Source organism: Nelumbo nucifera, chromosome 7 (assembly GCF_055504915.1).
Source record: "Nelumbo nucifera cultivar China Antique chromosome 7, China Antique-T2T, whole genome shotgun sequence".
Classification (NCBI taxonomy): Eukaryota; Viridiplantae; Streptophyta; class Magnoliopsida; order Proteales; family Nelumbonaceae; genus Nelumbo; species Nelumbo nucifera.
Window position 1 is genome coordinate 20,659,754 of NC_142655.1, and position 13,845 is coordinate 20,673,598.

Consider the following 13,845-nt stretch of genomic DNA (forward strand, 5'->3'; position numbering starts at 1 on the left):
TACATATTGACTTTTGAACCCACCGACGCACTAATTAGTAAGAAATAGTGATAGCTCTTGAGTTTTAATAGTTGTAATAGTAGCAACTGGTAATGGGTGTTCACTGAAACTGACGGAAAACTTACATATGAAGTGCTCAAAATGGACCACATAAACGGACATTAAAAGAGTGGTTCGGAATGCCCAAGGCAAAGGGATCACCACCAACTCAACTTAAAGGGAAAATCTGCACCCAATACAGCGTGCCCCATGGGCGCCCCATATGTACATCTCAACATGCATGAGAAACATCTCTCGAAATTATCATTAGAAAATGTTCCCAATAAATGGTTGGGATGTGCTGTAGGGTTTAAGTTAACACGGCCCAAATTGCAGCCCTACTGTCCATGGGATGTCCATATGGGGTATGCCTCACAAATTTTAATTTTTCCAGGATCTCTCTCTTAACTGAGTAGCATAAATAAGTAGAGTAAGAAACCTACTTTTTTTTTTTTTTCTAGTGAGAAACATTTATACTTGGAGATGTTTTCTCACCTATATTTTCAATAGAGTAAGAATTCTAGCGCATTCTTATTGTAAAAAAAAAAACTTGAAGATTTTTTCTTACCTATATTTTCTATAGATTCTATCTATTTGATGAATTGCAACCTAGGCTCCATTTGGAAGGAGTATAAATACATATGTATTTAAACAATATATATTTGTATTTGTACTTTTTTCAAATTAGGCTCAGTTTAGAAGGAATACAATGCAAATATGTAGAGTGCAAAACCTTGTATTTTGTATGTATTTACACTATATATATTTATATTTATACTCTTTCCAAACTGAGCCTTGAGGCATATCACATAGGTTCTATTTTCAATAGTTTTTCTTTTTATTTTTTATTTTTATAATTTTTCTGTAAACTTCTGTTTCCAATAGAAATTAATCCTCTATACCACCATTTCATTGCTCTTATGGGTGCATTGTGTTGGAGAAGTTATCCTTATATTGATTTCTTTTCTGTTTTAGAGTGAGTAGGGGCTGTTAGGCACAGACAACTTCCTTCCCCAGTTGGTTACTGCCCAGCTGAGCCACTCTATAGGTTGCAACCAGTATTCAAGAATGACTGTAGAACGAATTAATTGTAGCCCAATAGACACGGCTTCTGCCCATAGAGTCATTTTCAGGGGACTGAGAGAACTCTGAATTTGAAGCCGCCAACTTTGAAGACTGAGAAGTGAGAACCCATTTTCAGGGGACCCAGAAACATAAACCTTGCTTTGCTTCTTCGGGCACACTAATTTCTTCCAATTAAAACCTTAAAACAGAGAATGAAGCTATGAATAAAGGGGGCCCAAGTCCTTCCAACGTTAGTACAAGTACTGGGAAAGCAGACAATATAAAATTGTATACGTTGAGCTGGAAGAACTGCTCAAGTCTGTGTACATGGAATGTGTTGAGTGTGAGTCATCGATTCCCTCACTTTTCTTAAGTAATAATAATATGAAAATGGAACCACGTGAACACGCCTTTTAATGGTTCACTGTAAATGTTTGTTCATTTACGCTGTTTAGGCCAAGATGCCATTGGCTGAGAAGGTTCAACCTGGCATCCTTTGCTTGGAGGACATTTTGCCCATTCACTTGTCACTATAAATACATCAGCCCAGGCGTGTGTCCTCCACACTCTCTCTCATTCTTTCATCTTCAACCTCTCCTTCTGTGCACAGGCAACAAGCTAGGATAATGAATTGCTATTGGGTCAGTTGGGCAGAGATGCCTACACTGTTCACTCTTATGGTAATGTTTCTTGCCAGTTTTATGGCTCCCACCGTGTCATCTTCAGCCTCCCTCAAGGTGGGTTTCTACAAGAATACTTGCCCATCTGCAGAGGCCATTGTGAGGAACGCAGTTAGCAAAGCTGTTGCTGCTAATCCTGCCATGGCTGCTGCTCTCATTCGGTTGCACTTCCATGACTGCTTTGTCAGGGTAAGCTTTTGCCTTCTCCTTCATTAATATTATTTTTTCTACTTTTCAAATCTCAATTGCACTTGTTAATTAAGGTGGGGTTTAATTTCTTGTGTTGCAGGGCTGTGATGCTTCTATTCTTCTGGACTCAGCGTCAGGGTTCCCAGCTGAGAAAGTGAGCATGGGCAACAAGGGTGTGCAAGGCTTCGAGGTGATAGACGAGGCCAAGGCCAAGATTGAAGCACAATGTCCCAACACTGTATCTTGTTCAGACATCCTTGCCTTCGCAGCTCGCGATGGCTTATTCAAGGCTGGAGGCATTCACTATGCAGTCCCTGCCGGCCGGCGGGATGGCCGAGTTTCACTAGCAAGTGAGGTCACTAAGAACCTCCCTGATGCATCCTTCAGTGTGAATCAACTCAAGAACAATTTTGCACGAAAGGGGCTCTCACTAGAGGAAATGGTGACACTCTCAGGCGCCCATTCAATCGGGGACTCTCATTGCTCATCCTTCTCAAACCGCCTCTACCACTTCAATGCCACACACTCCCAGGATCCTTCTCTTGATCCTGCCTTTGCCAGTTACCTGAAAACTCAGTGCCCATTACATCCAACTGCTAAAAATAATCTAGACCCAGTTGTACCATTCGATGCAGTAACCCCAGATCGTCTAGACAACAATTACTATAAGAATTTGAAGAAACACAAGGGACTGTTGACTTCAGACCAAGTGCTCTGGATTGTTCCCTCAACAAGAAAGATGGTGAGAGACAACATGAATCATCCAGCAGCCTGGGCTGCCAAATTTGCATCTGCCATGGTGCATATGGGTTCGATTGATGTGCTCACTGGGTCGCAAGGCGAGATTAGGAAGAAGTGCAGAATTGTGAATTAGGTGTAATTTTGATTACATGAAACTAGAGTGAGCCAAAGGTGTCTTTTCTTTGTAACAAGTCTCAATATTTATGTGTTCTATTTATGAAGTAATCAAGTGAATTTTCGTTTGTTTAGTTCAACTACTTTGTAAACTATTTTATCTATTGTTTTTAATGGGCTGCAGAACTGGGGTAACCCTCCCCCCAAACCATTAGACAAGTTCACATCTATCCCCCACAGAATGCGCCCCAAAAACATCCCACATGCACATCTCAGCGTGTATTGAGAACATCTCCCGTTCACTGGGAGATGTTCCCAATACACGAATGGAATGTGCCGTGGAACATTTTTGGGGCGCATTCTGTGGTGGCAGATTTGAACTCCCCCTAGACCCCCTCAACCCGGTGAAGGCGGTACTCAATCCCAAGTCTCAAACTATATAGAGAGTTTAAATCGCTTAATTTGCATTACTAGGTTTTTGTTATTATCCTTTTTTTTTTATCTTGTGCACATGCATAGGCATGCTCTTACACTAGTAGGGTAACAAAGAAAATGAGTAGTTGATTAATATCTATTTGATCACTTTTTCTGAGTGGTCTGAACAGTCCAACAGTTGAGTCCAGTCCAAGTCTGGCAATTCATATATGCATAACTCAACCTTAATTCCAATTACCTAGTCGGGATGTCATCATTCTTCTATCAGAAGCTAATTTTCAAATGATTCTTTTCATAATCTTCATTTCAATAGCAGTTCATTTTCTAGGAAAGCATATGGTAATTTGTAAGTTAGAGCCCAAATTTAGATGGAAAACTATACTTATGCAAAGCTTTATTGTCATGTCATACTGCGAGGTTGCCCATCAAGGCCAGATAGAGACTGAATAGGGCCACCAAGTAAGCTACATGATCTACAAAGCTTTTAACATGACTGAAGAATAAGGTTTTGCGCGCAACTAAATGAGAGGTGTCTCCAATGAAACTCAGTAGATCAGAAAGTCAGGATGTTGGATAACTTCAGTGTCATATCTAATATCAACATTCCTTCTCCAGCTTAGGGCATTCACCAACTGGGTACCTGATAAAGACATGAGAGCTTCAGAAAAATGTGGGCTCTGGAATTTGTTTGGGAAGCATTTAGTTGGGGATGGTATATGGCAAAAACAGGTACTTTGTGAATTTTAGTATTTCGTTGCCAGAAGGAAATAAGGATCCTCAATGAGGCACTGGGCTTTATAAGGCCACTTCTAACTACTACAATATATAGCCATCCACCAAAGGATTTTTCTGTTGGAGGAATGGTGAGGCCCCAAACCAATTCTTAATACTTCACAGTCACACGGTTTAGGCCAAGTAGAAGCTGATATGGATGTAATGGGTTTATGTATTATCAGTCCCAATCTTAATGGTCCAAATTAAGAAGTCTTATTTTGGAGATTTTGGTTGCAATACTTTAAAGTCTTGTTCATTTGTAACAGTGCAGCTTACCTGGGTAAGTGCACCTACCCAGGTAAATGTTTCATTTACCTGGACAAGTGCACTTGTCCATGTTCTTTTGATTTGTAGGATTCCTAGGTAAATAATAATGACATTTCTACTCACAAAAGTAACTATTAAAATGGGTAAAATGGTCCCATCATGTTTTATAAAAATTTCTCCCAGTTAGGAAAGTTATTTTTCCCACCTGGGAGATAGGTATGTAACTTTACTGTGGGCCCATTGCTTAATGCAAAAAGAACATGGGAAAGTTGGTCAATGGGAAAAAGTTACCCACTGGCCAACTTTCCCATGCATATTTACCTGCAAACGAATGGGGCCTAAGGGAAAATTGAGACAATGACGTCATGATCTCCCTCATCAATGAAATCTGTCAACCTTATGTATTATACGATAAAAATGGAACCACAAATTGTGAAACCAGAAGTTTCATTATATTATAATAAATCTTAGAAAAAATTGTAAATATAACAAACTAAACTCATATGTACATACCAAAATTGTGTAAGTGCAAGTGGGTTACATAATTCATTTGTTCTTTCTCCTTTGTCATCAGGTATTTTTGAATTCACAATTGCATTGTTATTTTTCCTTCCTTTTGCATCAGGTGTCTCCCCCTGTATATGGGAGTCCAAAGGGAATCATAAAACCAATTGTTTCCCATTAGGAAGCCTTTTGGTTTCCCACAAGCTTGACTGAATCGTGAGAATATGATTCTGTTTTCTTGACAATGCCACTTAATCTGCTTCAAATAATTCAAAGGATCACATGTTACCACTTTCTTTTTTGATAAAAAGAAAATTTCCATTAATAAATGTTGATCCTGGATTGAGAGGGCCATTACCCAATCCTTTCTTTTTGATAGTTTAGATGAATTTTCTGGCTAGATAAAAAAATATATAGACAATCACCCCATAAAGTCAGTGCTGACCTACAAAGCTTCATTTTGGACAATTGCTCATTTCTTCCTTCTAACAGCTGAAACCATCCAAACAATCCTCTTACATTGGCTGACGAACAATCCATCCAAGTCCATATTCTCATAAATATTGCAAGTCTAACTTCAACCCTTGATTAACAACATTTGACTAATTCGGGGTTGCATATCTAAGGCACAAACTGGTGGAATTTCTCAGATTTCTTTTCTAGGAAACGAAGTACCACCTCTGCATAAATCAATCTCTCTCCCTATGTCAAGGAAAGACAAGTTAGTTGAAAAGCATCCCCAATAGTGTGCTATCTGTTCTGTGTCATCTCCCTATCCCTCTTCCAGATGTTTGGTCCACCTTTAGAACAACTTAACTTCTTTGGAGTGTTGGAAGAAGATAAGTGCTCTAATATATGTGACAATTGACCAAAAGCACAAGTCCCCAAATATGAACTAATAAAGGAGGTTAAGAGGAGGTTGTGATTTTGGTGCCCCCATAATTCAATGTACTTCAGGCTGGTATCCTGTAACTTACCACATTACATATATACAGATTACTAGGATCCACCATTGGATGAGTAAACCATAAGGCTGTGCAAGTGAAAATGACATGATTACAGTATCACATTTTTAGCTCTGAAATTTGGAAAAGAAAATTACTAATACATAAAATGAGCAAATACTATTATTACAACAACAGCAACAATAATAATAATAATAAATAATATTCCATTACCATGAATTTTAATGCCTGTACTCTGAAAATCCTTCATGTGGTTTCCATGCATCTCAGGAGTTGCTAGTAGTAAGAAGTATCGAATCCCAATCTATGGAGGTATAAGTATAACTAAGCATATGGTTTTAATGTTCATCAGGAGTCAAACTTATTCTTTAACTTAGTTTTGAAATTTAGATATTGGAATTTCCTATTACAAACTTGATCACCCTCATGTTTTCTTGAATTTTAGCAGCAACCATCCTTACACATGGCACCTACCAGATACCACTCCTTTTCATTGAATGCCTATATTTTTCTTTACAAACCATAGCTTCTAGACCTCCATAAGCAGCAGTTTTGAAATACTTACTTGTATCTGCTCTCTCTATTTTAAGCCTGAATGCACCCATATGCCATCCCTATTCTAATCAATACAGTCAAAGCCCTATTCTATATACTATATCCCAGTTTGTATAATTTTTCCTTCTTCGAGAAAGAGGAACTTCTCATAACCCTAGTCCCTAAAAAGAGCCGATGAGTCAAAGAAGCCATCAACACCTAAAAAACCAGACCAGGAACTCTCTACTTCTTCCTTACAATCCTCCAAGGTTTCAAGAGCCTCTTGTGGTCCAATCCCACAAAGACGCCTTTTCAATCTAGCAAAACGTCTTGGCCCTTACTCTTCTTTCTAAATCTTCTAACTACAAGAGAGTTCTCCCTAACCTTCTCCATTTTGGTAATGGACTTTCACATAGATAGCTATTTGATTCCATATAGTTGGGACAGGGCTTAGATGATGATGGTGATGATGATGATGACTTTCATAAGGATTAGTACATTTATAGTCTTATGGGCCATTACTTGGTGTAGGTTAGGACCATATCCAATCTACCCCTCCCAAGACCCCTGATAGCTGGGTGTTGGGATCAACATTGGATAATGGCCTCTCTAGTTCTTTATAATTTTGTTTATCAGATGAAAACTGAAAACTTTTAAATCACTATTTTCTATCTTGTTTTTTATTTGTCTAACATTTTTAACTACTTATAAAATATATATTTTTTCTTTAAGGTTAGTCTTGAATCTTGATGTCTGGACAAGGAGATAATTTGGACTCTCTACCAGTACTAGCTAGCCAAAGTGCTATCCCACCTCTTGCTTCAACCCCAAATGAAAAAGATACAACTACAATAGCTCCTCCATCTTCAAGCTCTAGGAACGATGTTGGCAAAAGAAGTTCAAGTACCACAACTTTAGAAGCACCATCTAAAAAGAGAGTCATTTTCTATTGTATGGGAACATTTTAAAAAAGTAACTATTGATTGACAAGTCAAGGTAGTTTGTAACTACTGTAATAAGAAGCTTGGTGGGGAATCAGAAAATGGAACTAAACATTTGCACGAGCATTTGCATAGGTGCCCAAGGCATAATCAACAGATAAGGCAACAATGTTTTGTGGCAAGTCAAAATAAGAAGGATGGAAAGTTTAAAGTCACATACAACACCTTTGATTCAGAAAACTCAAGGAGAGAACTTGCTAATATGATCATTCTACATGAGTATCCTCTTTCTATGGTCAATCACATTGGATTTAGGAGGTACTCATATAGTCTACAACCTACATTTATAGTGGTTTAGAGAAACACAATTAAAAAATATATTCTGAAGATTTTTTAGCAAGAAAAGAAAAAGACAATTAAGTTGTTGGAGAAGAATGAGAGTAGAGTAGCCATCACAACTGACATGTGGACTGCTAATAATCAAAAGAAAGGGTTCATGACTGTCACAACACATTTCATTGATGTTGATTGGGTTTTAAGTCGAATTATAAGGTTTGCCTTTTAAATATAATAATTCATTAATAGTATTTAGTATTCTTGTAGAGAGACTGGGCCGAATGGGCCCTAGCCCATTAGTGTCTTTCTTATTGGGCCTTTAGTTTTTTTTTTTTTTTTTATGTTTTTCTAAGTTTAGTGTTGATGTGGACGCCTACTTAAGGGCCTCCTTGTAATTTATGTAACTTAAGTATGCTTTATAAAAGATAAGAGTAGGGGAAAGAGGAGACATTCGAACTCCTTTCTTTCTCTTTTCTTCTCCAATCTTCCTCCTTCTTGCTGTCTCCTTCTCTGATTTCTTTTACTTTATTCTGAAATATTCTACTAATTTTATTAGTTTTGAATCACATCTTGGTATCAGAGTAAGTCTCTCTTCCCTTTTCTTTTTTTTTTCCTTTTTTCCCATACATCTTTTTTCTTATCGAAAGGTGTACAGAGAGATAGATTGCTGATTATTTAGAGATCTTGTTTGCCTAGTTGGTAGGGGGTTTGGAGAGTCAAAATCTGGTCGAAGATTGCCAAGAAAGTGGGACTGCAATTTTTTTTCCCAAAACCCTAGCCGACTAGAGAATTTCTAGTTACGGGTAGAAGAGGCTGTTTAGGTGTGGTGCTCAAGGCTTGGAGGGTTTCTTTTCATCTCCAAAAGTGGGCAGCTGCAGTTGGAAGTCGTTTGGATAGCTCTGGTTTGAACGGCTACCTCTTCTCTCTTTCTCCCCGGAGGCCAGGTACAGTGAAACCCTAGTTTTGGGGCTTTTGAGTGCTTGACTAACCTTAGTTAGGTCTATAAAGGTTAAAAACATTGTTTTTTATTTTCGTTTGATTGATGAAGCAATCTGGAAGTGAGGTGAAGCAGATCCCGATGTCAGGGTTGGTCCCGTAGATTCCTTTTTTACAGGAGTGACTACAATTAAACTTGATGGAACAAATTACCTTGTGTGGGCACAATCCATTAAGATCCATGTCTGTAGTAGAGGTAAACTAGGGTTTCTAACGGGTAGTAAGGCGATGCCGGATGAGTCTGACCCTACATATGAGAAATGGATGCAGGATAACTACACAGTTATTGGGTGGTTGGTAAATTCTATGCAGCCCCATATAAGTCAACACTATCTGTGGATGACTTCAGCCAAGGAGATTTGGGATAGTGTGACAGAGACATATTCTCAAAAATTAAATGTTGCAAGGGCCTACAAACTAAAGAGTGATGTGAAGAATTTAAGACAGGGGGAGAAGAGTGTGGTTGTCTATTATTCGATGTTGAAGTCACTATGGCAGGAGTTGGATGTTATGGAAACATTTGCATGGGAAAGCACCAAAGATGCCAAAATTTTCAAGAAATTTGTGTAAAGAAACAGAGTGTTTGAGTTCCTTACAAGACTCAATCCTGAATTTGATATTACAAGGCAAAATATCTTGGCCAAGGATGATGTGTCACTTGCATAGGCATACTCTATGGTGAGCAGTGAAGAGTGCAAGCAACAGGTACAGCTACAGACCCCACCTCCTCCAGAACATTTTGCATATGCTGGAATAAAACCAAAGGGGCTAATGAGAAAAAGGAAGTTATATGCGAATACTTCAAGAAGTCGAAACATACTAAGGATTCTTGTTGGAAGCTTCATCTAGATCTTCTTCTTAAGAGGTTCCAGAACAACAACTCTAAGAAGGGTGGTCAGTCTGGAAAACCCAAGAATGCAAATGTTGCTACAATGTCTGAATGTGAAGAAAAATCTGTTGTGGAACAGTTGGCAGTAGTGAAGGCAAAATTTTAGAGATATGGGAAATTGATAAATCACTTGGAGTACTGTTGCATCTTCCTCCTCAGGCACCCTCTCTACATCCGCTTTTGCCCATTCAGGTATTCGTGCTTTTGCAAATCATGCTACAGTCTCAGGTAATCATAGAATTTCTTAGATTATAGATTTTGGTGCATTAGACCATATGACTAGCCTACCCAACCTCTTTTGCTCATACCAGCTCCTCTCTGGTAGAGAGAAGATTTCTCTTGCCGATGGGTCTCTTGCTCCCATATCTGGCAAGGGGAATATTAAAGCCTCTAATTCACTTATTTTATCTTCTGTCCTTCATGTTCCCAAACTTAGCACTAACCTTTTATCTGTTAGTAGTTTAAACAAATCATTGAACTGTAGCATAACTTTCTTTCCTACTTATTGTGTTTTTCAGGACCTGAAGCCTTAGAGGACGATTGGGAGTGGCCATGAGGCGAATGGGATATACTTGTTGGATGTCTCTGATCAAAGTCCTGAATTACCTAATGGAGTTGCTTCGGAATTTGTTTTATCAGAGTCAATTAATAGAGTCATGAAATGTCATTTCAGATTTGGTCATTTGTCTTTTTCAGCTTTGAGTCATTTGTTTCTAGAAATGCTTAAGGGAATATCCCTATCGAGTCTTCATTGTGAGTCATGTGAACTTGCTAAATATTGTAGACAATCTTTTACAGTGAGTAATAAAAGATCTGTTTCTCCTTTCCATATTGTGCACTCTGATGTGTGGGGGCCATATCATTTACCTGCTATGGGGCGCTACAAATATTTCATTTCTTTCATTGATGATTTCTCTCGTTACACATGGATTTACCTTCTAAAATCCCTAGATGAAGAACCAAATATTTGTACAAAAGTTTCATGAACTTATTCTTACCCAGTTTAACACTCAAATCAAAATGTTCCGATCTAATAATGCAAAAGGAATATTTTGAAAAGAGTCTCTCCTCCTACTTTGATACCTTTGGAGTTATTCATCTGAGTTCCTGTTCCTACACTCCTCAAAAAAATGGAGTGGTGGAAAGAAAAAACATACATGTGGTTGAGGTTGCAAGGAGCCTTCTTTTTGCTTCCCATGTCCCTGTTAAATTTTGGGGTGATGCTGTTCTTACAACTACATACTTGATAAACCGAATGCCTTCTCGGGTTCTGGGGTTTAAAACTCCCTTTAGCTTGTTTTTTTCCAAATGAAGATCTGTTTTCTCTTCCTCTCCGGGTGTTTGGGTGCACTTGCTATGTCCATGTTCACAGTCATCAAAGACATAAGTTTGAGCCTAAAGTAGACAAGTGTCTTTTTGGGATATGCCTCCACACAAAAGGGGTACTGCTGTTTTGATCCAGTTCGTGGCACTCACTTTGTTTCTAGAGATGTCACATTTGCAGAGCCAGTCCCTTTCTTTGGTACTTCTCTTGAGGGGGAGCATTCAGACGAGTTGTTTGCATTGTCACCATCTATTCCTCTTCCAATTCCCATTGAATCTTCCTTAGAGTCTACTCCAATTGAGTCATCTATCCCTGCTCCCCCTCCTACTCGTCCCCCTTGTTTTCTTTCCCATCCTATTATCCAAAGGTGGTACCAAAGACAAAGACTCAAAGACATGCAAGTTGTTTCCACACCTTCAGATGTGCCTCTTGCTCCTCCCATCACTACTGAGATAACATGTCAACCCTCTTCTACCACTAAGGATACCTTCCCTGACCTTGATCTCCCTATTGCCCTTCGCAAAGGCAAACGGAAATGCACAACTCATTGTATTTCCAAACACCTGTCCTACGACCTCCTTTCCCCTTCCTACTATTTTTTTTTATCAATAACACTTTCATTAAATCATCAGTAGAAAATTTACAAGTGGAAGACAAACACACTTATCTTCCAAGAGCCACAAAGAGCCTCAAGAAAGGAAAAAAGAAAAAAAGACATTAAAGTTACAGCTTAGCCCAAAACAGTGAATCCCTTTCTGCCCCTTGTTTAGCTAAACCGTCAGCTAGGGAATTAGCCGATCTTTTAATCCAACATGTCTTAACTTCCATCTCCCGCACCAGCCACTTGAATTTCCTCCTCTCATTATTGTACTTCCATAAACCATTTTGATCTTTAGTTAGCCACCCTATCACCACCTCTGAATCCCCTTCAATTATGAGTTTCTTGATGTTCAACTCCTTAGCTTTCCGGACTCCTTCCATAACTGCAAATATCTCAGCTCTAAGGAAGTCGCCCACTCCAATTGGGCCTGAGAACATGGCAGAGATGACCCCATTTTCATCCCTAAAAACACTCCCAATCCCCAATTGTCCCGGATTTCCCCTACTACACCCATCAAAGTTTAATTTCAAGAATCCACTAGGTGGGGGGGTCCAAGCCACATTCATTACTAACTTGGTCTGTGTGCAATTTGCAATTTCACCCCACTTCCTCAACATGTCATCCATAGTGTAATCTGTGAATAGTTCCAAAGATTTCAGCCACTGTACCGCCCTAATATGTATGATAGCCCTCAGATCTGCTGCTCCTCTCTGAGTTTTTGGGAATATCCTGGAGTTTCTTTCTTCCCACAGTGTCCAACATATTGCAACCCTTAGTCCTCTCCACATTGTCTTTCCCCTTTTTATCCGCCACCTGAAAAAGGAAGGGGAGAAAAGGCTCTGCAAGTCTAATGGGGGATTCCAGCTACATTCAAATAAGGAAAAAGCCCAATCCCAAATTGACTTCACAAAGTGGCAAGACACCAATAAGTGAAAACCAGTCTCCCCATCCGCTTTACACAAAACACACCATTGAGGTGACAAGCAAGTATTGGGTCTCTTCTTTTGGAGTAGATCACCAGTGTTGATTCTTTCCAGATAGGCTTCCCAACAAAAACTACCAACCCTAGGAGGTATTGCTCTGCACCAAACCTCACCAACAGGGAAAGGGGGGAAGGTAGGACTGGTGGACTGACTTAAGACTTTGAAGAACGAAGCACAAGAGAAAATGCCATTGGGGGTAGGTGTCCAAATTCTAGAATCCACCCTAGTGGGGTCTAACACAACATTATCAAGAAGTGCAATAAGGCTCGAAATACTGTCAAAGTCTGAGTCCCTCAAATCCCTTCTTAGACCCAAGTTCCACCCAACCCCAGAAGCGGAAGAGGACAGAGTGGTGAAAGACGAGATCGACTCATTTTTCAAATCAGAAAGAGCATACAAAGACGGAAACTGATCCTTTAGAGGGGCGCTCCCCACCCAGGTTTGTTCCCAAAATTTTATGGAGTTACCGGAATTCAAGTCATACCTGATATTAGAGGAAAAAACTGGTAGCAGGTCATGAATGGCTTTCCAAGGAGAATTGCTTGTGGTCCTAGCTCTGATTCCAGCATCCCATCCATTGTGCTCCAACTCATGTATACTTGCCACTATTCTAGCCCATAGCTTCTCCTTCTCCATAAGGAACCTCCACAACCACTTCCCCAACAGAATCATATTCCTTCTCCTAATACTCCCAAGCCCCAAACCACCACAAGACTTACTCCTACACACTATCTCCCAGCTAACTCTATGATCCCTCTTTTCCTCTCCCGGCTCCCACAGGAAATCTCTCATTAGCTTCTCTAATCTGTTAGCAATCCCTTTTCTCCACAACCACTTCCCCTTCCTACTATTCCTTCCTTGCCTCTGTTTCCACACATGTAACTCCCCAGTCTGTCCCAGATGCCTTGTCCAAACCAAAATAGAGAGATGCTATGATGACTGAACTAGATGCTTTGCATAAGAACAATACCTGGGAAATTGTGGATTTTCCTGAGGGAAAGGAACCGGTTAGCTGTAAGTAGGTGTTCACTATTAAGTATCATTCTGATGGTACTGTTGAGAGATATAAGGCCCGATTGGTTGCTAAAGGATATACTCAGATGTATGATATTGACTACTTAGAAACTTTTGCCCAGTAGCCAAGATGACTTCAGTTCAGGTTTTGCTATCTTTAACTACTGCTTTTGACTGGCCTCTTCATCAATTTGATGTAAAGAATGCCTTTTTTGAATGGGGACCTAAATAAAGAAGTCTATATGTCTTTACCTCCAGGGGTGTATGGGAATGAGATGCAAGGAAAGGTTTGTAAACTGGAGAAGTCTCTTTATGGCCTTAAGCAGTCTCCTAGAACCTGGTTTGACAGATTTCAGGCTGCTCTTTATGGCCTTAAGGGTTACTTAGTAACCCTCCTGATTGTCTATGTTGATGATATTGTGGTTACAGGATATGATACTCAGGAAGTTGTTCA

General features: G+C 39.5%; 2 protein-coding genes across 23 annotated transcripts in view; one reads left to right on the top strand and one right to left on the bottom strand.

Annotated features, from left to right (window-relative positions):
• The first annotated feature begins 1,647 nt into the window (after positions 1 to 1,647).
• Positions 1,648 to 2,968, top strand: LOC104593725 (peroxidase 5-like). The gene is made up of 2 exons (XM_088891313.1): positions 1,648 to 1,973; positions 2,074 to 2,968. The coding sequence occupies exons 1-2, from the start codon at positions 1,731 to 1,733 to the stop codon at positions 2,845 to 2,847; spliced, it is 1,017 nt and encodes a 338-aa protein (XP_088747439.1). The 5' UTR covers positions 1,648 to 1,730; the 3' UTR covers positions 2,848 to 2,968.
• Positions 2,969 to 3,370: 402 nt separating this feature from the next.
• The window catches only part of OVA4 (Nucleotidylyl transferase superfamily protein), an 85,680-nt gene continuing 75,205 nt past the window's right edge, over positions 3,371 to 13,845 (bottom strand). For 5 of the 22 annotated variants that reach the window (XM_088891310.1, XM_010253588.3, XM_010253581.3 and 2 more), the window contains one exon: positions 3,371 to 3,903. The gene's annotated coding sequence lies outside the window, so the exon portion shown is untranslated. Of the gene's footprint in view, positions 3,904 to 4,625; positions 4,693 to 5,100; positions 5,842 to 13,845 lie in introns of those variants that run through there. The other 17 variants (XR_016078516.1, XR_016078514.1, XR_016078524.1 and 14 more) reach the window with 6 other exon arrangements.